Below are 24,106 nucleotides of genomic sequence, written 5' to 3' on the forward strand. Positions count from 1 at the left end.
ATAAGTTTTTTTCTCACAGGGAAAACCTCTCTCCTGGGAACCCATTATTTTTTTAGGGGGCTCTCAAGAAGAGGGTTGATATTGAGAATTCTGGGGAGTCTGTTTTACTTGTCTGACCTGTCTGCTGTCTACTCCAGTTTGGGATCACCCAGCTGACACTGCATTGTCCCATCCCATTTCTCAACTGCAATTAACAATGCCATGCATCAGTTCTGCCCAGGTAAGGATGGGTTGAAAGCAAGGCTGGCCATCCTGTGCATTATGCTCTACATTTTTCTTTATTTTGCCCCTTTTTGCAATGAATTACAGTTTTAGGGCAGTGGAGACTCCCCTTATCAGTGGATTCATGGCTTGAAGGTGAGGGTCTGCAGGGGCTGATATAGGGTAATTACCATGTGTACCCCTGTAGTTCATAGCCTGGATGCAGTCTGTCTTTGCAATGGCAGTAGAGAGTTTGCCCAATAATCATATTGATCATTAGGACTCCCCTTTCCCAAGGTCTATGTCCCCTGTCCAACACACTGTCCAGTGTGTGATGAAGTATGATTCAGTGTTAGGGTCCAGTCACTTGTTTAAAAACACTCCTGGTCCCCAGAAACCATCCACCTCAATTTGGTCTAACATATGACAATCTCCTCTGCTTAAGGAGATGTACCACAAATATTCAGTCTTGGTTTCACCAGGCTTCTGCCCATATTTTTCCTGCAAACTAGCCCATTGAAGGGGATCTCATGAAATGGTCTTTGTCATATTTCTTAGGTCGCTTCCTTAGGCTCCAGCAGATGACTCAGTTTTAATAAGAGGGGATACTGTAAATTCATTTGGTGGCAAGAGTTAGATGAATCAGAGGTTGCTGTAGAATCTGGATCATCCAACTCATCCTCAACACTCAGATCGTGATTGGGGTCTTCAAAAATATCTCCATCCCAATCTTCTGGAAACACTATTAGCTTATGGATTTTTGCAGGATCTGGGGCCTGAGGGTTGGGGCACCCAAGTTACTATTTCTAGCTTGTCCTCTATGCTTTGTTTTTTCCTTTTTCTCCCGCAATAATTTCTGTAATTGTTCTATTTGCAGTGATAACAGTTTTTCACACCTTTTTCTTTGTTCAACCTCATCTCCTAACATATTCATTTCATTTACTTTACACTCCTGATGTGGACTTGCTGCTTCCAAACATGTTCCAAACATTTTGCATATGATTCCATTTTCTTTACCATTTTTTCAGTTTCTTTCTTGTGAGGTTTAACCATTCCTCTACTTTACTCCAGTTATTTCAGATTTTGGCGATGGGTTAACTCTGTGTCTCCATAAGCAGTCAGTGATTGAACATGCCATCCAGCTAACTATGCCAATATTTGTCACAGGTGAATGATTAAAACAAGTTCTCATCATGAGGTTAACCAAAAAGATTTATTAATCATGTTTAAATAGAATTAGTGACTAAACAGAAATGGTCGTCAGGCACTCTATTATGGTTAACTGGCAGTCGAACCTTCTACTACTTATTCTGCGCCAAATAATTAAGCTAGTTTGATGTGTACAAAATGTTGCTCAAGCTTGACGTATATATAAATGTTGCATGCATAAAGAAATGTTGCTTAAACATACAATAAGGGATCTTTCAACCTTGAGGTTGAGTAACCTTGAGAGGCATCCCTGTTCACAGGGAGATCACCACCATGCAGCCCACTGTCATGCAGAAGAGCTCAGTGGACTCTAGTGACTACAGATATTTACACTCTAAAACTGTTGACTTGTAGTCAAACTTCTTCCTTTTACAGTCATACATTATGTGCTATTTTTCTCTTTCTTGTTAGTAATTTCTCAACTGTATCATTTCTGGGTAGGAATTCATGTTTTGGGCAGTCAGTTTAGTTCCTGACATGGCATGACTCTGCACTGTTTTGCAAATTTTGCATACCACGTCAGCTTCAGATAGGCCTGCTTATCAGCACTGCCTGAACCAAAGAACCATCAGTGTGAGACAGAGGGGATGTACCCACCACACGCTGATGGCCAGAAGCTGTGTGTCTGTGGTCCAAAACCAGTGTGGCTATGTTAGAATAAGGGGTGCAGCATCTTTATTAATTATTTCCACATTTTGTGTGAGTAATGCAGTTACATTTCGAGGCTTTCTTCTTCACTCTGTTGTCTTTCTATAGTGAATGCCTGGTTGTATTGGGATGGCTATTTCTTAATACTTGTAGCTCTTGCCGTGAGTACTCCTAATACGATTCCCTCACTAACAGCAAGGAGAGCAGGATTTTACATTCAAATTCAAATAATCCAAGTTCAAACATTTATTTTAAATCAGGTGCAGTTTGGATGCCATGTGACTACAGATTTTACAGTGCAGTTTGAGTGCACTTTGTAAACATCCCAAGCAAACAAACTCTGCAGGAAACAAAATCGTATCATTTTAGTAATGTCTGGGACACTGGCTTTTCATGGAAATTATGATTTCCAGGAAAGCGTCTGTCCAAATCCTTTGCAGGATGGTTGTTGTACCTTTAGATAATCTCTATTTTCCTGTCTAGATGCCTGTTGGTGAAACAGCTTACACTAGTGACAGAAACTGCCTGGTTTGATGATCTTCTGGCTTTCTGTCGTTCCTCAAAAATAGATTACTTGTTGACTTTCTAATCATGTTTGCTATCAAAAGTAATCAGATGTACTTCAGTTATCACTTGCTTCCTGGCAGGCCCATTCCAGTGGCATTTTGATACTTTTCACCTTATAGAACTTGTACCATCATCATTAGCTTTAATTCCTGAGCCTGTTTCATCACTAATGTTTACACGTTCTCAGCATGTTAGCTCCTGTTGCAAGGAATTAGAAGAACATCATTGCTCTGTGTCCCATAGCCAAGGTGGGGGCTGGAGAAAGAGGACGGGGTGTAAGCAGAGGGAGAGGCAGAAGGTGTGCTCCAGGAAAGTGTGGCTGGTGACATTTTTCTTTCTGTGTTGGCAGCTCAGAAGGCATGGCTGGTCCCCTGCGTTGATATTTGTAAGCAGGGAATGATATTTATCGCTTAAAAGTTCCTCACCCTAACTCCAAGCCGGTTCCTTCTTCCCCCAACAACCTGTAGTATTGTTATTATGGTGAATTATGGATGTGAGACATGCCAAATCATGGCACTGCTCCTGTAAGCAGTTGTCCTATGAGCTAAAGAAATTAGTCTTTTGTCATGTGTGGCTTCTTTATGCTCGTGTTTACTAGTGGTTGATGGTGGGGTCCAGGCGGGATCACCACTGGCCTGGGACTGAAATGTAGGCAGTGCTTTATGTAGGGAAGCGTACTCCAAGCATTTGACGCAGTAAAGCGTTGAGTCCAAACCACCACCGCACTTTTTTACTTTTGCCGATCGCCAACCAACTTCACCCAGCTCACACACCTGCGCGGGGCGGCGCGGACACCCCACGCCACACCGCACACAGACACCTCCACAGGCGGCGAGGGGCCGAACCCCCTTCACACCCCTCCTGTGGGGCGGCCATTAGCGCGAGGGCTGAGGGCTGAGGGCGGGGCGGCGGCAGCGGGCGGGCCCCCGCCAACGGCCTCCATGGGCGGTGCCTCGGGGCGGGCGGGCGCTCCCCGCACGTCGCCGTTCGGGGGCGTGGCCGGCGGGGCGGGGCGGGGCGGGGCGTGCCGGCCGTTGGCCGTGCGGCGCGGCGGGGCAGGCACAACCCCGCGGGCAGCGGCGGGGGCAGCGGGGCCGCCCCGCCTCTCTCCCTCCCTCCCTCCCCTCGCAGCTCCGGGCAGGACAATGGAGGAGGCGGCGGCGGCAGCGGCAGCGGCAGGGGGGGCCCTGCCCTGCCCGGTTGATCGCGGTGGTGGCGGTGGGGCGGCGGCGGCGCTGAGCGGGGAGAACGAGGCCGAGAGCCGGCAGGGCCCGGCGGAGCGCGGCGGGGAGGCGGCGCCGCTCAACCTGTTGGACACTTGCGGCGTGTGCGGGCAGCCCATCCAGAGCCGCCGGCCCAAGCTGCTGCCCTGCCTGCACTCCGTCTGCCTGCGCTGCCTGCCGCCGCCCGACCGCTACCTCATGCTGCCCCCCGCCGGCCCCCCCGTGCCCACCGCCGCCCCCCACAAGGAGCCGCAGCCGCCGGCGCCCCCCTCCCCGCCCGGCTCCTCGCCCCTGCACTGCACGCCCGGTAAGCCGCGTGTCGCGACAGGCAGGGAAGGGGGGAGGGTTGGGGTGCTGTCGCGATGTGGGGCTGGACGGCAGGTGGCGGGGCGCAGGGCTTCCCTGCGCTTTCCTAATTCGCCTTTTTAATTCGCTTTTCAAATTTCCCACCTCCCTGCTGCCCTCCTTCCTTCCCTCCTTCCTCCCCACGGTCCCGGCAGGGTCCCTCTCCCCCTTTGCCGCTGGTCCACGTGGATGGAGGGGGGGGTCGCGGGATGGGTTGGGTGTAAAAGCTCCCCCCCCACCCCCCCGATCAGCTCTGCCCAGCACAAAGTTTCGGACAGCCCGCCTGCTGCAGCCGGGGGGGTGTGGAAACGCAGCCTGGTGATGGGCGAGGGACGGCTCCAGGCTGGGAGCAGCTTGCTGAGGCTCCTGCTCCCTGCCCTGGTTGGTGGGCTGCTGGGTTGGGTTACAGGCGGCTGCATCCTAGGAGAAGGTGGCAGCAGGCATCCTCTAGTGGAAACGGGTGGAGGTCCTGGAGAGTCTCAACCGAAAATGAAATGAAAACTGAGCTTGTTTACGGGATGTGATGGATAGCGCTGCTCGTGCTTTTTTGGGATCCGCGGGAGGGGGGGCGGCAACTCAGGCAACAAATTCTGCGTGAAGCAGGCAGCAGTAACTCCAGATTAGCCACTGCTGAGCCACTGTTCCTTAAGCACACTTAGTTCTTAATGTTTTTACTGAGAAACCTTGCTGGCAGATCTGACCAAAAAGATTACAACTCAAATGCGTGAAGTGTTTGCAGCAGTTCATAGGAAAAACACTCTTGAGAGAGGCGAATATTCAGGACAATTGTAGGCAACAGCTTGCTTCAGAATTCCTGAGAAAGTCAGACCCACGTAGTTTATTTGCAAGATGCGCCGAGCCTCTTCATCTGCATGGATATCTGCGTTAGTGTGTTCATTCAGACTTTAATTTTAATGTATAGTCTATGTGGGAGTCAAACTGTCTAGTCAGAAGTCCCAGAACTGGGAAAAGCTGAGAGACTCAAAGCCACTATTTTTGAGCTTGGTGGATCTGGGAGATGTTATTGCTCATACATCTTGGAGTAGAACTGTGAAATCCTGCACGGGAGGAACATAAAAAGCACAAACTTCGGTGTATGGCAGGATGTTTCAAGATGTGACTTGGAAACGAGAAAGGGGGCAGAGATGCAGCTAGCTCAGGAGTTGTGACATAGGTGAGGGAGTATGTAATTGTCTTATGGGTTTTGAGGTCATGAACAGCACAGCTCAGTTCCCAGATGGTATGTTTAAATGTAGCACAAATAGGGGTTCATAGTTAAGCATGAAGTGAGATGTACCAAAAGAATGAAAAGATCAGTGCTGTTCAGACGCCTGCTTACAAGAGGACAAAGGATAGCTAAAACAATGAATCGTGCACCAGTTGTAAGCTGGCAGTTCTGTTCACTCTTTTTGACTCTGAGTTGGTTCTGTATGAATGAATAATACTGTAGATATTCCTCCTCCCTGTTCGACAAGTGTACATACATGCTATTTTTTTGGTGACATGATTTTTATCCTATTTTCTTTCTAGTTATTTGCATGCTTCCACACTGCCGTTCATTGCCCAACAGGAAGAAGAGACCTGTATAACTCTCCCACTCTTCCTGATGCATTCCTTAGGTCTTCTCTTGTCAGTGTTCTGGCTCCATTGAAGTGACAATGACTGTAGACTTGTGAACTTGATGTGCATTGGCTGCTTTGTTTTCCAACTGATATAAAACATCATAAACTTAAGTTAGGATTTTTAAAAAATGGCGTCACTGTATAAAGCTGATTGTAGTGGAAAAAATACTATGGTTGGAGGAGTTCTTAAGGTCTCAGAAGACAGAAGGACGGACAAAACAGTGCAAATCTGTCATCTCCTCTGGTAATATGCTGCACAGTGTTTATGAGAAATCACCTGAAGTAGTAAACTGAAAACTACCGGCTTAGAAAGCTGGACGATAAACGCCTCAGATGATGTAAATTATAAGATACTGTGACTATCCTGAAGAAATAAACAGCAAGGAAGCTATTTGCTAGAAGGAATGCCCTAGGGAAGGCCCACAATAGAATTACAAACTATAAGCAGCTCCTGAAAGATAAACAGAAAGGATGCTTATGCATGTGTGCTGAGCAGGAGCACGAGGCACAAAAAAGCCTGGAGAAAGATTGACAGAAGGGAGTCAGTCTTGAACAAAGGAAGGGATCTGATTTGACAAATGCTTCCGTGAGCCAGCCTTGCAAATGAGTGCTGTGCTCATGTCCACATTAATTGAGAAACAGGTAACTAAAAATGAATTTTGTGTAAAGTCTGGCTGTGTGGGGTCCTATTTTTTTATTTTTATTTATTTTTTTTTTGGTCTTTGTTAAACTATTTCTAAGCAGAATAAGGTCCTTCACTTGACATACTTGTGTGTATGTTGGAAGTTGACTTGGGAGAACGTTGGTTCTCTTGCTGTAAAAACGTAACTAGTAAAGGAGTGCTGTGAAAAATCTCTCAAACTTGAGAATCTAGAGCAAATTATGAATTTTGGTGTTACTTACTTGAATGCAAAGTTCAGCATGGGTAGTAGCAATGACAAGCTTCAAGACATGAGGAGTTTCTTGTGGTATGCGTTAATCAGTGTTCCTCTTGTACAGGTAGGCTGATGGCGAGGCTGTCTACAGTGTGGATATGCTCCATACTGTCACATGCATTCAGTTTTAAAATGAAATGATTTCTATAGAGAAGAATACTTGGGAATCTCTGATCTTTGTACTATTCCTGAAGTATAAGGTGTTGCAGAGTTAGCTGTGTGACTTCAATGGTGTTAGCACCAGAAAGCTCACTGCTCGTTTTCTGGATGTCTAATGGTAATTTATTTGATGTAGTTGATTTGTTGTTTGTTTGTTTGTTATTTCATGGACAAATGACTGGTTGCTGGGCAGAAACTTTATGAACTGTGGGGAAGGCTGCAAGACTGTCTCTGTATATGCAATACTTGCTTGTGAGCAAATGTCTACAGATACTTCCAGTAAATACCTTGAGTAATTTAATGTATGTTTTCCTTTCGTTTCTCAAACGGTCCTTCTTTACTATTTGATTGTGCAAGTATCAGCTGATATGTGTGAGATTGTACTTAAGTGGAAATTTTTAATGTGAAAGAGTTAGAGCTTCTGTTCCTTTTTAAGCCTGTTTATTTTGTTTCGAGGTTGTAAACATGCTTTTGTTTGCTCTTTGTCATCAGTCTGCACACTGTATAAGTATATTGGGACTTAGTGTGTGGAAAAATTCATGAATAGAAATGTGTAGCAAAACTTTATGCAGATATGCTAATTAAATCTTACTAGTGTCAATAGTGAAAATAATAGAGGGAAACGTTTCTTCTTCGTTTCATCTGCAGACAAACTGATCAGCAAAGAGATCTGTATGAAGATACTAAGAGCATGGGATGTTTGGACACTCCCAGGATATAAATTCTTAGGGAGTGTCCAGACTTACAACTCAAATATGTTTGATACTTGCTCTTAATTAAGGAATAAATACTTCAGAGTTACTGAACAAGCATATCAGTGTTTGTTTGATATTTCAGCCAATTAATGCTCAGAAATATCTGTATGCCAATACAACTTGGAGATCTGCAAGGCAAGGAATGAAGACTGAATCCTTGATATGCCCATCGTGTATGCAGGTGGCATTTGTTTTATTATGTCCCACAGTCAGTCTTTATATAGATAGCTTTAAACTCTTTCACATTCTTAGCTGATCTTGATATCTGCTGTCATCTGGACTTTCTGACGCCATCACTTCATTTTATCTTGAAAATACAGCTTTTGGAATAACTTACACACAGAGAAATAAGAATGTTTGATATGTTCTTTCCCTCTTTAGGTCTGATAATTAGGATCCTTAGGAAGGATATAATAGCTTCATTTGAGCCTTCTTGTGGTGAGGATCTGCTTTTCTTTCAGGTCCTGAAAAGACCTTTTTCTTTTCAGTTTAAGAAGACTCAAGATTTTTTTTTTTATCTGTCTGCTACATTAGATTATTTCAACATGCATATTGCCACTTGATTAAACTGAATTCCCTCCATCTTTAGTGCTGCAGAGTCCATATTTTATTTATGTATACACACACTCCCACATACATACACATCTATGGCTGCATCTATGCATCCGTTCACAACTGTTATTTCTGTTAGGGTGCCATCAGGAAATGAGAGAATCATAGAATATCCTGAGTTGGAAGGGATCCACAAGGGTCATCGAAGTCCAACTCCTGGCACCACACAGGTCTACCCAAAATTTTAGACTATGTGACTAAGTGCACAGTCCAAACCCTTCTTAAGCTCCGACAGGCTTGGTGCAGTGACCGCGTCCCTGGGGAGCCTGTTCCAGTGCATGACAATCCTCTTAGTGAAGAACCTCTTCCTGATATCCAGTCTGAACCTCCCCTGTCGCAGCTTGATGCCACTCCCGTGAGTCCTGTCACTGGTCACTAAAGAGAAGAGATCTGTGCCTGCCCCTCTGCTCCCCCTCATGAGAAAGCTGTAGGCCACGATGGGGTCTCCCCTCAGCCTCTTTTTCTCCAGGCTGAACAGGCCCAGTGACCTCAGCCGCTCCTCATACATCTTCCCCTCTAGGCCCTTCACCATCTTTGTAGCCCTTCTCTGGACACTCTCCAATAGTTTAACGTCCTTTTGTACTGTGGTGCCCAGAACTGCACTCAGTACTCGAAGTGAGGCTGCAGCAGTGCAGAGTAGAGCGGGACAATCACTTCCCTCAACCGACTGGCAATGCTGTGTTTGATGCACCCCAGGATACGGTTGGCCCTCCTGGCTGCCAGGGCACACTGCTGGCTCATGTTCAGCTTGCTGTTAATCACAACCCCCAGATCCCTCTCTGCAGGGCTGCTCTCCAGCGTCTCGTCGCCCAGTCTGTACATATAGCCACAGTTGCCCCAGCACTTGCTCATGTTAAACTTTGTGTGGTTAAAATGAATTGTTTAACCCATAACAAACTTAACAAGTTTGGGGAGTGCTTGCATTTGAACAGAACATACGTATCTTTCTTGTACATACCTATAAGGTATACCTTTCATACTCTTTTTTTGATTTGTGCTTACATTGAATTGAAAACTCCCAGAGTCCCAGATATGAAAAGCATTTAATACTGCTACAGGTGAAATATAATATTATTGTTTTGATGGCCTGATTGATGTTTTGATTTGGCTATCAAGTTATAAAATCAAAGTTAAAATACTAATCTACGTGATGCCGAAAGAAGTTTTAATCATGTTTGCTCCCATATATGCTCAATATAAGCACATGATACTTGCTTATTACCCTATGCATTTTTACAGAATAGTACTTGCAGAGTGGGTTAGATGCATTTATTTTCTTGATATTTTTCACCAATAGCAAATGAGAGATTAAAAAGCTGAAGCCATCAGAAACATCAGATGAGAGTTAAAACGGCTGAAGCGGTGTAGCCAGGTTCATTTGAGTTAGAAGCCTTTTAAAAGTTACTGTAACAAGTTATCAAAATAGTTGAACTTGTGTTAGAAAGTTTTTGAGCAAAGGTTTAAATCCTCAGAGGGAAGCCTTCCAATTCTGTTCAGCACAAGACTATATTAATGTTTGTGGTAAGCTATTAGTATTTCTAAAAAGGAAAGAAAGTTTTGACCATAAGGAACAGCAGAGGAAATATAAACTAATGTACTAGAAATTCTCATGTGTGTATCTAGTTGAAAGTGCACTGGGTTGTTTGAATGCATGTGACAGAGATCCCTCTTTGGAAAATGATGTCTGAAGAGCAGGAGAGAAATAACTTAATGGAGCACAGCTTCATTAAGAGGCAAGAGGAGGAGGGGGTGTGCATTGTTTGTGGTCTAGTTCATTCATTAGAGAAACATACTGAGGAGCTAGCAGGCCATCCAAAAACAGGGGGCTTTTAGGTTGACCTGCTGACTTACGTGAGTATGACAGAGTGGTTGGGTTCGCTCGACTTTAAGCAGCTTATTAAATTTGAGGAAGGAATTTCCATGAAACTTTTGCTTCTGAATGTAGCATTGTTAAAGAAGCTGCACTTCTGTACAGGAAAAGCTTTACGCCAGTGTTGTGCAAGTTTGTATGAAGATGCTGTAAATGGAATTTCCATATAATTTAGTGGAATTTCCCAGTAACAGGAAACTTGTGAAAGCGGGTATTTTGCCTGTTATTTCTAATCTAAAAGTGAGGCAGGGGAAAACCAAAAATAATTTAACTTCAACATGACTGAATTTTGCTGTGAATAACTGACTTTATGACAAATATGTTATTTCTTTAATTGAAAATTAAGGCTTTTAAAAGTTTTACAATACCATGAAATACTGTATTACAATAGTCTCTGCTGATTTGCTAACACTAGCAAATTCTTTAGGTAAATATGACCCTGTAGCCTGTGTGTGGGACCTATGCAGGTGATCCAGCTGAACAGTGAATAATATCAAGATTTCCTTCTGGAAAAGGATGATGCAAATGGAAGTCAAAATGTATTATTCTAGTAACTGCTTAGGCTCTAGTTACCAGCACTATAAGTGAAGTGGGTTTGACAACACAGCTGGCAGTCCTTCTGAAAACACAGAACGATGTGATGTGGGGATTAATCAAAAGGTTGTATCATTTGTGGTTGTATGAAAAGGCAGTTAGGTCCTCTGTGTAGGCTCTGACCATGAGTTTTAACTCCTGCAACATGGTGAACCAAGTGAGCATCAGTGGTTTAGAAGGCACTGTTATCACTGGATTTGAATGAATTTGGGAGTATGGAATTGTTACATCCACTCTAGGCTTAGTGAAAGCAAATGACAAAAGTGAATTCTGCCTTTTTTTGGTGATGATTTGTAATGAAAATACTTGTTCCCTTGAGTAGTTTCCTGTTGGTGTTTCCCATAGAATGACATTTATACATGGAACGTTTCCTTAAAAAAAATAAAATCTTTTAATGTATTTATTACCTCTTATTTAACTTTCATCTGCTGTAACAGCTTACTGATTTTTAGTCTTTAGCTAATTTAAAGGCCATAGAAAGTAGCTGTGGAGTCATTTACTGTTTAAACTGTGTACTTAAAGCTCAATATACTTTGGAGACTTGACTTGAACTGACTGACTATCTACAGGTTTTTTCTAAAGGACAGAGAATGTATGAAAACAAATGTTTAATATCAAAGTGGGAAAAGGTTGTGTGAAATAATTAAGAAAACTACACCATTTTTAACCAGAAACACTCTTGCAAAGTCACGTATAAAACGAAGACTGATTAATAAGTGAGTTCCCCGTGGCTACTCTTTTTAAAGTGTTGAGTTCCCCTTTCTGTTTAGTCCCTCAAGTAACTCTAGCACAATTTAAAAAATAATAATAAAGAAACAAAAACCCCCAAGGCTGTAGCTGAAATACCATTTGAATTAAAACGTTTACCTAATTTGAGAAGTGACCATGTATTTTTTCCCACTGAGCTGACACATCCACCTGTACTGTACATAGTCAAAAAAGGGACTATTTCTACAAAAATACTGACTTGGAAAAACCCTGTGTATTTTCTAGGATGTCTGCTTGCATTCAGAAAGCATGCAATGGACTTAAAAGTTCACTTTATGCATCTCATTCATTTCTAGGCATCTGTTATTGAGCCCCGCTACGTGGTTAAGGAGATGCAGAGCTGCAGTGTGAACGAGCCCAAGAGAAGTTCAAGTTCCACCACCACTGAACTTGGGACACCAGGGTGCTTGCAGCTGGCTGGGAGGCACTGCTGTCAGCTGCGCAGGGAAAGAGTAGGTGGGAAGAAAAAAGGGTGGAGAGCTGCAGCACTCTGCTAGGGCTGGAGAATAAGACATTGTGAAGTGGGAGCAGGGTTCTAACTTTAAAGGCAAGGTACGGCGCCTTGCTGAAGCAGCCCAGTGCCAGCAGTCCCATTGCTGAAAATGAGTTGTGAGCGAGATTGGTCTGAACAGTACAAGTGTAAATTGAAGCTTTTTTTTTTTTTTTTTTTTTTTCTTTTCAAGCGTGAACTCTGCTTTAAAATGAGTAAACTGCTTGCTGAAGTCATGTAGGAGTGTAAAGTACCTACCCTTCTAGTCAGTTGCTTTAAAGAGAAGTGGAAGTAGCTTTGAATGATCTTTGCATTCTGGAGAACTTCTGTGACTTGTGATGATTGTTTTCAAACAAAAGCTAAAATTCAGCTTTCAGATTCAAAATGATAAAATAGGGTAATGGACAACTGATCAGTCAGCTGCTGAGATAAAGACAGTCTGTTTAGCTGACAAGTATTGTGGGAAGAGCACAGAGCCGTGTTGTGATACATGGTGTCTAATAGCAAGGCCTCAGTAATGTATTGGCTAAATGCCCTGGGAGGGTTGGAACCCAGGAGGGAGGAAACTTCAGGGTTAGGTAAAGCTCTTTTGAGTGTTCATAGTCACAGTAATACCTTTGCTTAACCAGTTGGCTTTTAGCCCTCAGTAGTTTCGTTTCGTTCTTTAGGGGGTCTTTCATCATGCATTAGCAGCTATTGTTCTCACTCTTACTTGTGAACTGTTGGCTATACCAACTACAAAGTGCTTGGCCTTCGTTACTTTTCTCTTTCCAGCAATGGGACTGTGAGGGTATAACCCACTAGATAGCACAATTTTTGAAATCCCCAAAATGCATTGGAATACTTCGCTTGGATAGTTGAAATAAATGTTAAAGGAACTTATCTCCTTTGAGAAGCTCTATTTAATTTTTCCTCAGTCTCTTCTCTAGGCAAGAACTCAGAGGTGGATGCTCATGAGCTCAGAGCTCATGCTTTAGATCTTGCCTGAGTAAGCGTTACCTCAAAATATAGATATTCATTCCTGGGATAAACACAGATGCAGGTTGCCTCTCACATTCTGCCTGAATGTGAGTCCAGAGATGCTAGGAGCTAGTTCTTCAAATGTTACAGTCCAAGTTGTTACACAGAGTGGTTACTCTGTTTCATCGGAAACAAAGAGCCTGGTGTTGTGGAATTGTCTTCAGAAGAGTATAGGAGGGTGTGTCATCTTCCCACATCTTCTAGCAACGAAGATTAGACAAAAAAACAAAACAAAAAAAAAAAACACACACAACAAAAACAACAAACACACTAGGAATAGGGAATTTTACATGTCTCAACTCTTATCCGTAGCGTAAGAATGACCTGCAAGAATTGCTTTCACCATTCAATAAATGACTCTGTTGTATATACTGCTGGAACTGTCACAATGTAAAATTGTGTGTATCCTAATGGACTGAGCTGATTCAGCCTAATCAGCTGGGAAGCAGCCTCTGTTGCCTTTTTCTACTTAGCGATAGCCTTATAAGTAGGGCCAGATACAACTTAGACCCAAAGTCATAGTTTCCAGTAGCTCATGTCTTCTAGGTTATTACCACTCTTGCTTAAAGTCTGAACAGGGCCAAAGATCTCTTCTCGAAGTAATAATTCTAGCAATTGTTTTGGCAGCGTGGAGAAGACCTTATATTTGGGCATCCCAAGTGGCTTGAGCTTACTGTCTTCTTCCCTCCATTCCACCCTTTGTACAAGAGCTGAATGTACTCTGGATTCTTTAAGAAGCTAAATGCTAATCCTGCATCCTTTTAAAGTCCATTTAGCAATGCTATTATTGTATTGTGTTCCAGCCTGATTGCATTTATTGTCTATTTTTCTCTTTCCTGCTCCCAGTTCCATTGGGATGAGATCAGATTTAATAAGATTTTCTTTGGCTGCCTTTCCACTGGTGTAAATTATTGAGCAGTAAGGTATAGGTGCCATAGGCTATAGGATGTCTGGCTTCAAATCTATAGCATAATAGCTGTTGCTCTACCTAGGAAAGTTTTTTTTGTTTTTTTTTTTTTTGTTCGTTTGTCATTATACCTGCCAAGTAGGTTAAGGATCGCAATGCCATGGTGGAACTCTTATGAGTATTCCTTAAAAATGGAGTAGTTGTATATCATTCCCAAACTGTTTTTGAAGGCAGTGTCATGTTGTGTCATGTTTCTAGAACTTGATTATCTAAACTAATACGTGATCAGTTCTATCAGGTACTGTGTCACAGGAAGGTGGAAACAGATGAGGTGATTCTAAAGGACAGATAAATGGTATTTGTGAAGGCCAGTTATAGTAGAAGATTCATTTCCCTAAGCTGCATTTTAAGTACAGGGAGTATCCTGTTAAAAACAAAAACAAAATAAACAAACAAACAAAAACTTTGAAGGAGCTCTTCTCTTTTTTCTTTTTATTTGGGAAGCAGGGAAAACCCATAGGAAGGCTAGATTTCTTTAGTGAACACTAAACAGTGTCTAGTTGGTGTTTCAGTTCTGCAGACTACAGCAAGAGAGAACCCCAGGAGATATGAAATAGGATCACAAGCAGTATTCCTGCCTCTGAGATAACTCATGGCCTGTATTACCTAGGTCTACATTGACTCTGAAGGGAACTTTGTGTAAATCAGCACTAAGATGAATCCCACCCAATGTATTAAAATCTTGACAACACTGCAGAAGAGCTCTAGACCTCTTTCAAGTGTAAAGTTTAACTTTATGGAGTTGCTCTGGTATAGTGAATCTGTATTTTTTCTGTGCTGCTATTATGAGCTGATTTTTCATAGATGCAAGAATTCTGCATGTGACATTTAAGATTTATTGTGATACAGCTTTTGAATATGGGAAGTAGTCAGACTGGAATAGGGAATCTTGAGGTTGTTTTGCTTTAATGAATTAAATGGCTTCAATTTTTAGTTTTTTGTTCCAATAGTAATGTCCTGAAGAGCACTTAGACCTGTCTGATGGAAATGACAGGAAGTAAAGTATCTTTTTTTTAAAGAATAATTATCCAGTGAAAATTCCCACCTTGATATTGTTTGTGCCTTTCATCGTCTCTGTCCCTTTGAACAGCCAGCTTGATTTAGAAAAAAAAATAAATAAAAAATTTAGAAATCCCTAGAAATCCTTAAAAGATTACTAGGTTAATAATGAAAGCACTTTTTATGTAATAGCATTAATTTCAGCACAGATTAAAAGTGTACCTTTATGAGTACTCAGAATTTATTGATAAGTACATATTAAATCCTTCTTTCTCGCTGTTAGGGATCTACATCCTGGGCATAGTAAATGTGCTTCTTCATGTCACTGAAGAGACACTAATTAGCAGAAAGTCTAGAAATCTAAAATCCAGAACCTATTATTCTAAATTATCATGCTATTCCTATGTACTCCTGAGCATCTGTTCCCTGTTTATGCAATTTCTGGATGAAGTTGATGGGAGTCTTCCATTATATTTGTTACCTCATTGTAATCTGTTTTGAGTTGCTCTGAAGGACATACAAGGGAGAGGTGTTGATGACTTCTGAAACTTTGTCCTTGGGGAGAACTTCAAAACAAATGTCAGTGTAGCAGAATACAGATGGATGCAGCAAGCACTGCAATTAAGTTGATGGCTCTGCATATTGAAACTGAAGTGACTTTAACCAAGTTTTGTTTTGGAACTGCAGACTGCAGTTGGTTCAGATAACATATAAGAGATCTTCCATGTGCCTCTCAGTAGTGTTTTGCACTGGTAATTTGAAATCAGTTGCAGAAGCTGTAAAGCAAAGGTATGTGAAATAGGGTAGATGAGGGGTGAGGTTCAGCCATCCAAACTAGACTAACTTCTGCTGCTTTTGAATTTCTAGGGTCAGTGATATTCAAAAAAAAAAAAAGGACCAGCATACGTACTGCACAATCCACAGGAGACCTGTTTCCTTCTGGAATAGTAGCTGGAAGCTAGGCAGGATATCCTCCTCAAATTAAGTACATTTAGGCACCTGAAGCGCTGCTCCTGGAAAGCTAGCGGCCTGAAAATGGGGGCCAAAGAAGCTGGTCTCCCAAGTCGTGATAGATAGTTTCCCATTATTCAGTGGTGATGGAGAATTGGAGAAGACTAATGAAAGAAAGGATTGTAAGGGTGCATCTGAGCACTCAAAGAAGAGAGGAAGTAGGATGAGTTTGCCAAAGAACTTGAATTGTATTAGTGTTCCTGTTTTGGATGACATTTCTCATGAAATTCTCTGACTAAAGGCTGTTTACCTATTGTTGTTCCCAGTGCTGCTTCCAACTTGGATCCCTTAATATGCTCCAGATTCTTCAAAGTTATTTTTTAGACTTTTTTTTTTTTTTACCTTCAAATCTGCTCAGAGTTGATGGGAACATTGTTATTTTTTTAGAACAGTAGTTCAGTTTGGGGGCTAAATGGAGGAGCTGGGAGCAACAATGAAAAGGTTCACGTGTTGGAGTATAGACTTCATCTTTTCAACAGAGAGTTAAAAGGAACCAATACCTTCAGTGAGTGTCTTCCAAAAGGGCTTTCATTTTTTAGGATCGTGACTGGCTTCAGCTGCCCAAATGATCATCTGTTTATATACTTCTTATGTAACTGTAATTTTTGGTAATAGATGCATTGTAGTGCAGCTACTGAACCATCAGTCAGTAGTAGATGAGACATCTACAAGATAAAGATCAGACTATGAAATTTCTTTGTAAAAGCAAATGACTACTAGAAGTGTCATGCTCACAACTCCAATGTGGGATCTATTTCCTTACCAGAGTTTCTGGCGAAACAAATTTTTACCCCAATGTTTTTGTTTGTTTGTTTTAGGTAGTAATAACTGTATCCTAGCACTTTGCTGTTTAGGGAGAAAGGTTTCAATTTCCTTATTCAAGAAGCACATGGATATAATGGACTTGAGCACTGATGGGAACCTACAGTGTCTGCAAAATGGTATTTCAGTAGAATGTATATATCTGGACAGTATCAAAATCTCTTTCAAAACGTTAGTATTTATATTTTCAAGTTGCTGTGCTGCTCAGAGAAAACAATGCAAGAATGTCACTGAATCGTAAAAATCCTTGCATATTACTTCATATTGTATACTGAAATTCATTATAGATCTCCTAAATGTATGTTGGAAACACTTGACAATTTCAGGACTTGAAAGAATATATTTTAATTCTAATGAAAGAAATACTTGTCACAGCCAGCAATGAAGATTGGCATAATTGTTCACAGCTTCTGCATCATCATTTAAGCATGTCCATTGCAAGGCAGTGAGGTGTTTTTTATTCGCAATCTTGTACTTAAATATTGTCTGCCCCACGATAGCAGTATTTCCCTTTGTTACCATTATGGCACTTCTTATTATATTGTTGGAGGCAATACATTGGACAGCCTTGGATGTGGGTGTAAACTCTCCCTTCAGAATTTCCAAAGGTATTAAGAAGTGGTCATCAGCCCTTGCAAAATTAACAATTTGATGAAGTCTAGTATGTGTTATCCGAAATGTTTGAAGATTGGGCACGTACGGCAAAAACAATGAACCATTTCACAGAGCAGCTGAAATATTTTAATTCAGCTCTGCAGTGCTTTCCAAGAAAGTCAATGCACTGCAGCATAAAAACTGGCCTGTAACACTCTTCCAGAGGGGGGATTACAGATAGTAGTCTTTGTCTTTTTTTTCACCTATTTACCTTTTAGAGGGTGCTAAATAAAGCATTTGGATTTTAATAACCTTATCTGCTCAATTTGTGGTTAGTATAAATGTTTATGTTTTGGCAGTACGTGCTGGTTTCCCCTGGAGATGTGCTTGCTGGTTGGTTTAACCTACCTCCCTTCCAGTAGCAGCAGCAGGCTGTCAGAACTAGACAGGAGCAGCTTTTTCTGGAACAAACTGGTTTGAAGAAGTTGCCAATTTTGCAGCACCCGTATTGGCTTAATGAGAAACGAGAGGAAAGCAGTAATTATTTTTAAAATCGATTCAGACTTTATTGCACATGGTACCATCTCTTGAATTAAGTTTTTTAAATGTTTGTTTTTAACAGAAAAACATGACCTGTGTAAATATATCCAGTTTACCCTCAATCCCATGCATTTTTAATGAAAAACCTTGCAAATATTAATGGTGTGTATCTACACAGCGAAAGAAGAAAACATTCCGTAGGTCATAATTGAAATGCCCTAATTTTCTGTGTAGCTGTGCTATAAATCTTGTAGCTGGCACTGTCTTCAGTCTCTAAAATACCTTCTCTTAATGTTAACTAGCCTGCACATTTGAAAAAAAAAAAAAACAATAAAATCTTAACCATGTGTGACTCACTACTAGTATTTTCTGTTCTGAGATCTTTATAGTTAAAATTTCAAACAAAACTTCTGTAAAAACTGAGGGAAAATTGCCTTATGCAAGCCTAATTAATTTATTCTGTAATGACTGTGTCATTTTAGGCAAGATTAGTTACCAGCTGCTTCCAAGTGCTCTATTTAATAAAGAGCTCCTTTTCACAAAACTTTTTTTTTTTTTTTTTTGACTGATCTATGCTGAATAAAGAGAACTGTTAAGACCTCTTTTAGCAAACGCTTTGCATCTACAACCAGAAATGCCGTTCTGGATCTACAGATGATTATCCAGTGCCTTTACTAAATTGGCTCTGAAACCTGTTCATTACAGTGAAGATACAAACAAGCTGAAACTGGGTCAGACCAGACCCCGTCTCCTTCTATTGTCTCAGAATGCTTCAGTAGTCTGGAATGTACTCCCAGGAAATTGAGAACTGAGTTGGAAATAATACAATGTATGCCTCAAATCCATTCTGCTGAGTGGCTTGAGATGGGTTCACTGTGGATGCAGTGGGTTGTGAAGAAGTGCAAGAATGTGCTGTGGTTTCCCTTCCACGTCTAAAATGTAGGCTAGCATTCCTCGAAGAGTCATATAGCACTGGGAGTCAGCAGCAAGTGAGAACTGTTGCACTGGAAACTAACCCTCTCGACACCCACTGATCGATCCACGTTGCATTCCCCAATCCATTTCACCACGTGGCAGCATAAATGTTGCTGGTGACACAAGAGGGGTTGGCATGGGGTGGAAATGAATGGGCAGCAGAGCCAGCGTTGTTACTTTTGTTAGCAATGTGGTGTCCAGGCCTGGTTCAAGCACAGTCTGAATCCAAGGTTCTGTGGTTGCTTCATTTTATGTATGTGGATGCAACTGCTAAAAAGGGGTGGCCATGTCTTCCCTTTGGCTCTTCCATCTCAGGAGTCATGTTCTCTTGATTCAGCTCACCACAGAGCTGCATGAACTGTTCCTGGTGCAGAGGAGTAGATGGAAAATGTAGGATCCAATCATTTAATGCTGCTTTACCATCCTCATGATAACCATAATAGTGATTTTGGGACTTCTCCCAAGTTAAGTAAAATGCTTCCGCCTGCCTGAGTGTTCTGTGAATGCTTGTTTCGTTTTAAAAACAAAACAAAGCAACCCAAACTTACAGGATTATTTTGATAAAAATAAACCCTGACACTTGAGGACTTCATTCCTCTAAGCAAGAATAAACACGTTAAGTACACTTTTAAAATATCCCTGCACTAGTTTCACGGTAGACACAAGCAAATTGACACACTGAAAATAGTTACTCTCAAAGCTCAATGGACTGACTACCTTGCTTTAGGATTTCCCCTTGCTTACATCAGTGTAAAGAGACAAGGAGAATCAGTTTCAAGCCTTCCTTCCTTCTTGATAGACGGTGAATTTCTTTGGTTTGCTTTATACCTTTGACTGAAGATACTCGTGTGATAGCTGGTTGTTAAAGGAAAGCAAGCTATGCAATTCTTACTGGGTTTCTGAAATCAGAAAGCTATAACCCGTGTAAAATGGGACTGTGAAAGGTATTCTAATGCATTTTATCTTATTCCTTGCGGTGCTATCATTTTCGAAGGTTCAATAAGTGCTAAGACTACATAGGAACCTTAACTATTTTTAACCATACATGGCTTTTTTGTGCACTCTTTACCTCTCAAACATTTCTACTTGTCTTCTTCCTCATATACACTAAACTTTACACTGCTTCAGGCCCAAACACACTGAAATTTCCAGTTACTTCACAGATGAATCCTATGGGTTTTTCTTGCTTCTATTTTCCCCTGTATTTGATGCTTTGTAATGGGCACTAAAGGGATGGAAGCAGTGGATTGCGTTTGATGTGAATAATACAGATAGCAGTTAGAACCAAAAAAAAACAAAACAGATTTCTTGTTACCACCAGAGGAAATTCTATGATCTTCTGTGAAATGAGGTTTGGTAGGAGATAGCATTCCAGACTGGAAGAAAGGGTGGCAAATCTGTTGCAAACTGACTGAAGCTGCACATGAGGTTGGTAGAGAAACATAGGGTTTGAAACAAACAGGTAATTGAGGGAGGGGGTAAGTCCAGTCAAAAATAAAATGATCCTGTCTGAAAGTCCCTGGCCAACTAGTCCTGTAACTGCTCTACTGCACTGTGGTCACCTCTGCTTGGATCCTCTCTGGTGTTTGTTCTCTTTAACATGCTGGAGGTAGGTGAGTGATGGTGGGTGATGCTACTTGAGACGACGTTAGGAAAATGTGATGTCACCCTTGTGTAATTCCCCACCTCCGCGCACCTCAGGGAGTAGTAAGAAAGGTAGTTAGACCTCAGCATATTTCCTCCTCTAATACTAGATCTGGTTCTCAGAGGTTCCCTCTTTCTCTAGAGTATGGTGCAAGACTGGGCATCAGGAAAGGAAATGGCAATAAATATACCAAGTACCAACTTCTTATTTCTAGCAAGTTGTGATCTTAGCAAGTCTTCAGAGTATCTTCAGGAAGAAGGATTACTTTGCTGCTTACTAAAAATAATTTGCTCTTGGAAGCCTCCTGACTATATTGTACAATTCACTCACAAATATCTCAAAGCTCTTTAGATTGGGTCAAGAATGAGTTGAGCGTCAGAACTTTATGTGGAATTAAAGAGATTTTCCCCCTAATCCAAATTTAATCAGGATAAACAGTAGAGTTACACCATCAAGGAGTGTACTTAACCTGAACAGCATTCGCCAAAACGCCAAGTCGATTCTGATACTGTTTCTGATGCTGCTGCATTACAACTGCTCTGGCCATGTTTGTTTAAAGATACTCAGTGTGGTTTTTTTTTTCTTCTATGGAAATACAGGATTTTGGCTGACTTGGTAATGTACCTGAAGAATATGTACTTAGTAACTGACAGTTGCAGAAATAGTATTTGGATTAGTGGAAGTTCGTGATATTATTCCATAGTGTTGTGTGTTAATAATATACTGTGCTGCAGCTTTCCAGACTGTGCTCTCTTTTGCCTTTATTCCTTTTATGGGAGGGCTGAATAAATAATAATAAATAATAGCAAAATAATTTGGGGATTTTTTTCTTTCCTTTAAAACAGTAAAGTAGTTCCTATTTTTATGGCATAGTATGCTTCTCCTAGTTTCAACAGAATTATTTTTCTTATCAATTTATATAAGGAAATCAACTGAATGGCTTTTAATATCCTACTACTCAGAATCTGAATCTACTTGAACAGAACATAGTATAATAGCTAGGCTTCCCAGCTCTGAAAGCACTAAAATAAATGGTGGCACAATTCAGGAAGCAAGTGTCTTGAAACAAGAGGAAGGAAGTGTTTGCAATAAAATAAAGCATGATTAGAAATCTATTGCATGATTACTTCCAAACCATAGTGCTAGGGGAAAAAAAAAAAAAAAAAGAGATTCACTGTAGCACTAGGAGAGTGTCTTGCAGAGGGACTTGGTGGAGGAAATGTTAATTATTACAGAGGTTAATTTAGGAGTGGCATTCTATGTGTGCTTAAGGAACAGTTTAAAATGTAATTAAATGCTTACGGGAAAATGGTGTACTGATGAACATTAAGAGCAACTACATACATGGAATGTAGTAAGAAAATGCTGGGACTGTGTAAACCTGTCTTTCTATTGAATTTCGTGTTCCTGTAACTGATAAAACACAAATGGGAGTATCTGTGGAAAATATCATTGTCCTTTAGGTTGTTCAAAAAAGTTAGAGTTAATTGCTTGCTACAACACCTGTTGGCTTGTTAGTAAAAGGCTCGGATGTGTGCTCCTATGTTTGCGTCAGCCATCTGGCTTAATACTGTTCGTGAGTTATGGCTTTAAACAGCAAAAGAAATGAAACTCTTCTATCAAGTTTCTTAGTAGGCTGGGGAGAACGATAATCGTTGATGGGTGCAGTGTCTTGTTTTGTTACTGCTATCAGATTTAGAAGCGGATACCTGTCCATTCTGTGAGTTAGGCCTTTGTACGTGAAAACTGGATGAGAAAAAAGGGGTTCAAAGCATGCGTCAAATTCCTTCATCAGATCACTGCTGTATATGCAAAATATTTTATCATAGAATAGAATCACAGAATGGATTGGGTTGGAAAGGACCTTTTACAGATCAACTAGTTCCAACCCCATGCCATGGGGCTGCCCAAACCCTCATCCAACTTGGTCACAAGCACTTCCAGGGATGGGGCACCCAGAGTTTCTCTGGGCAACCTGTTCCAGTGCCTCACCACCCTATGAGTAAAGAATTTCTTCCTAGTGTCTAAGCTAAATCTACTCTTTCTTAGTTTAAAACTGTTACCCCTTGTCCTGTCATGATGCCTTTGTAAAAAGTTCTCGATCTTTTTTTGCATCTCATGAGTGGAGTGGAGGGAGAAAATTGCCTCCCTTGACCTGCTGGCCACACTTCTTTTGATGCAGCCTAGAATACAGTTGTCTTTCTGCACTGCAAGTACACATTGCTGTCTTGTGTCCGATTTTTAATCCACCAACATTGCCAAGCCCTGCTCTGCAGGGCTGCTCTCCGTCCATTCATCCCCCGGTCTGTACTGATGTTTGGGATTGCCCTGACCCAGATGCAGGGCCTTGCACTTGGCCCTGTTGAACTTCATGAGCTTCCTTCAGGGCATGTCCTCCATGAGCTGTAGGGTGGACCTCTCCTCCAGTGTGGTCCTCTCAGGGCTGCAGGGGAACAACCTGCTTCGCCATGGTCTTCTTCACAGGCTGCAGAGGAATCTTTGCTCTGGTGTCCGGAGCACGTCCTCCTCCCCTTCCTTCCACTGACCTTCCCCTGACCTTGGTGTCTGCAGGGTTCTTTCTCACGGTTTTTCTCCCTCCCCTTCCACAGCTGCTGTGCAGTGCTTTTATTTTTTACCCTTTAAATATGTTATCACAGTGAAACTACCAGCTGACGGGCTAGACAGCATAAGGAACTCTAGAAAAACTTTTCACGAGGACTTTGACAGGTGTGGGCCACTTTCCTCATCTCTTTCTCCCATCTTAGTCTTGTATTTCTACTCAATCTCTTGAATTTACAGTTGGCAATATTCAATCGGTGAAAATGCAAATGAAACATTTGGTGTCGGTGCTAAAGTGCTTAGCAGGTATCTCTGTGTGCCAGAAAAGGACCACTGTTGTTATTCATCCTGTACAACAGAGTTAACTAAGTGCTCTGGTGTTGGTACTAACTCAAGTAGATAGCACATTTTATAACTTCTCCCCTGTCTTCTCTGCTCCCCTGCTCTCACATTTTCAATTCAAGCTGATCTGTTTTGAAGGTTCCATATTTAATCTTCAGCTGTGGTGCTGGCCCCTTCCTATCCTTGAGCTGTTTCTCATGTTGCTGTAGCATAAGGAGCAGTTAGTCAGTACAAACTACAGTAGTAGTTTGGTCAGTGTAGCAAATCAGGAGGCTGAAGGTGAAGCTTGGGAGAACAGGAGAAATATACCCATGGCTAAATCAGTTTGCCAATCTGATTCTCTCCTCTACCCTGCTCCCAAACACATGCACAGACCCTCAGACACTTGCCAAGAGTCCTATGCTGTGTTGGGGTCAGGAAGGAGCAATGAGGGAACAGAGGGTGGATTGTACTAGGCACTGTAACAATGGGTTTTTGTGTTTTGTTTTGTTTTTTAAATCTTATTCAGCAAGGATGTAGCTTGTGTATTGTATTAGGAGATTTGTTCACTCTTGCCTATGGTAAATTGATTTGCTTAATAAAAGGAGAAATTCAGCATTTGGAGTTCTGTTAACTACCTGGCCTACCATAACTG

At 41.6% G+C, this 24,106-nt stretch overlaps 1 protein-coding gene across 1 annotated transcript in view; it reads left to right on the top strand.

Moving 5' to 3' along the window:
* The first annotated feature begins 3,755 nt into the window (after window positions 1-3,755).
* The window catches only part of TRIM24 (tripartite motif containing 24), a 57,621-nt gene continuing 37,270 nt past the window's right edge, over window positions 3,756-24,106 (top strand). The window contains exon 1 of the mRNA XM_082775038.1: window positions 3,756-4,155. Within this exon, the coding sequence (XP_082631164.1) occupies window positions 3,771-4,155 (385 nt within the window). The 5' untranslated portion in view covers window positions 3,756-3,770. The remainder of the gene's footprint in view (window positions 4,156-24,106) is intronic.

The sequence above is a fragment of the Aythya marila genome (assembly GCF_965140915.1).
Source record: "Aythya marila genome assembly, chromosome: 1".
In the NCBI taxonomy this organism is placed as follows: Eukaryota; Metazoa; Chordata; class Aves; order Anseriformes; family Anatidae; genus Aythya; species Aythya marila.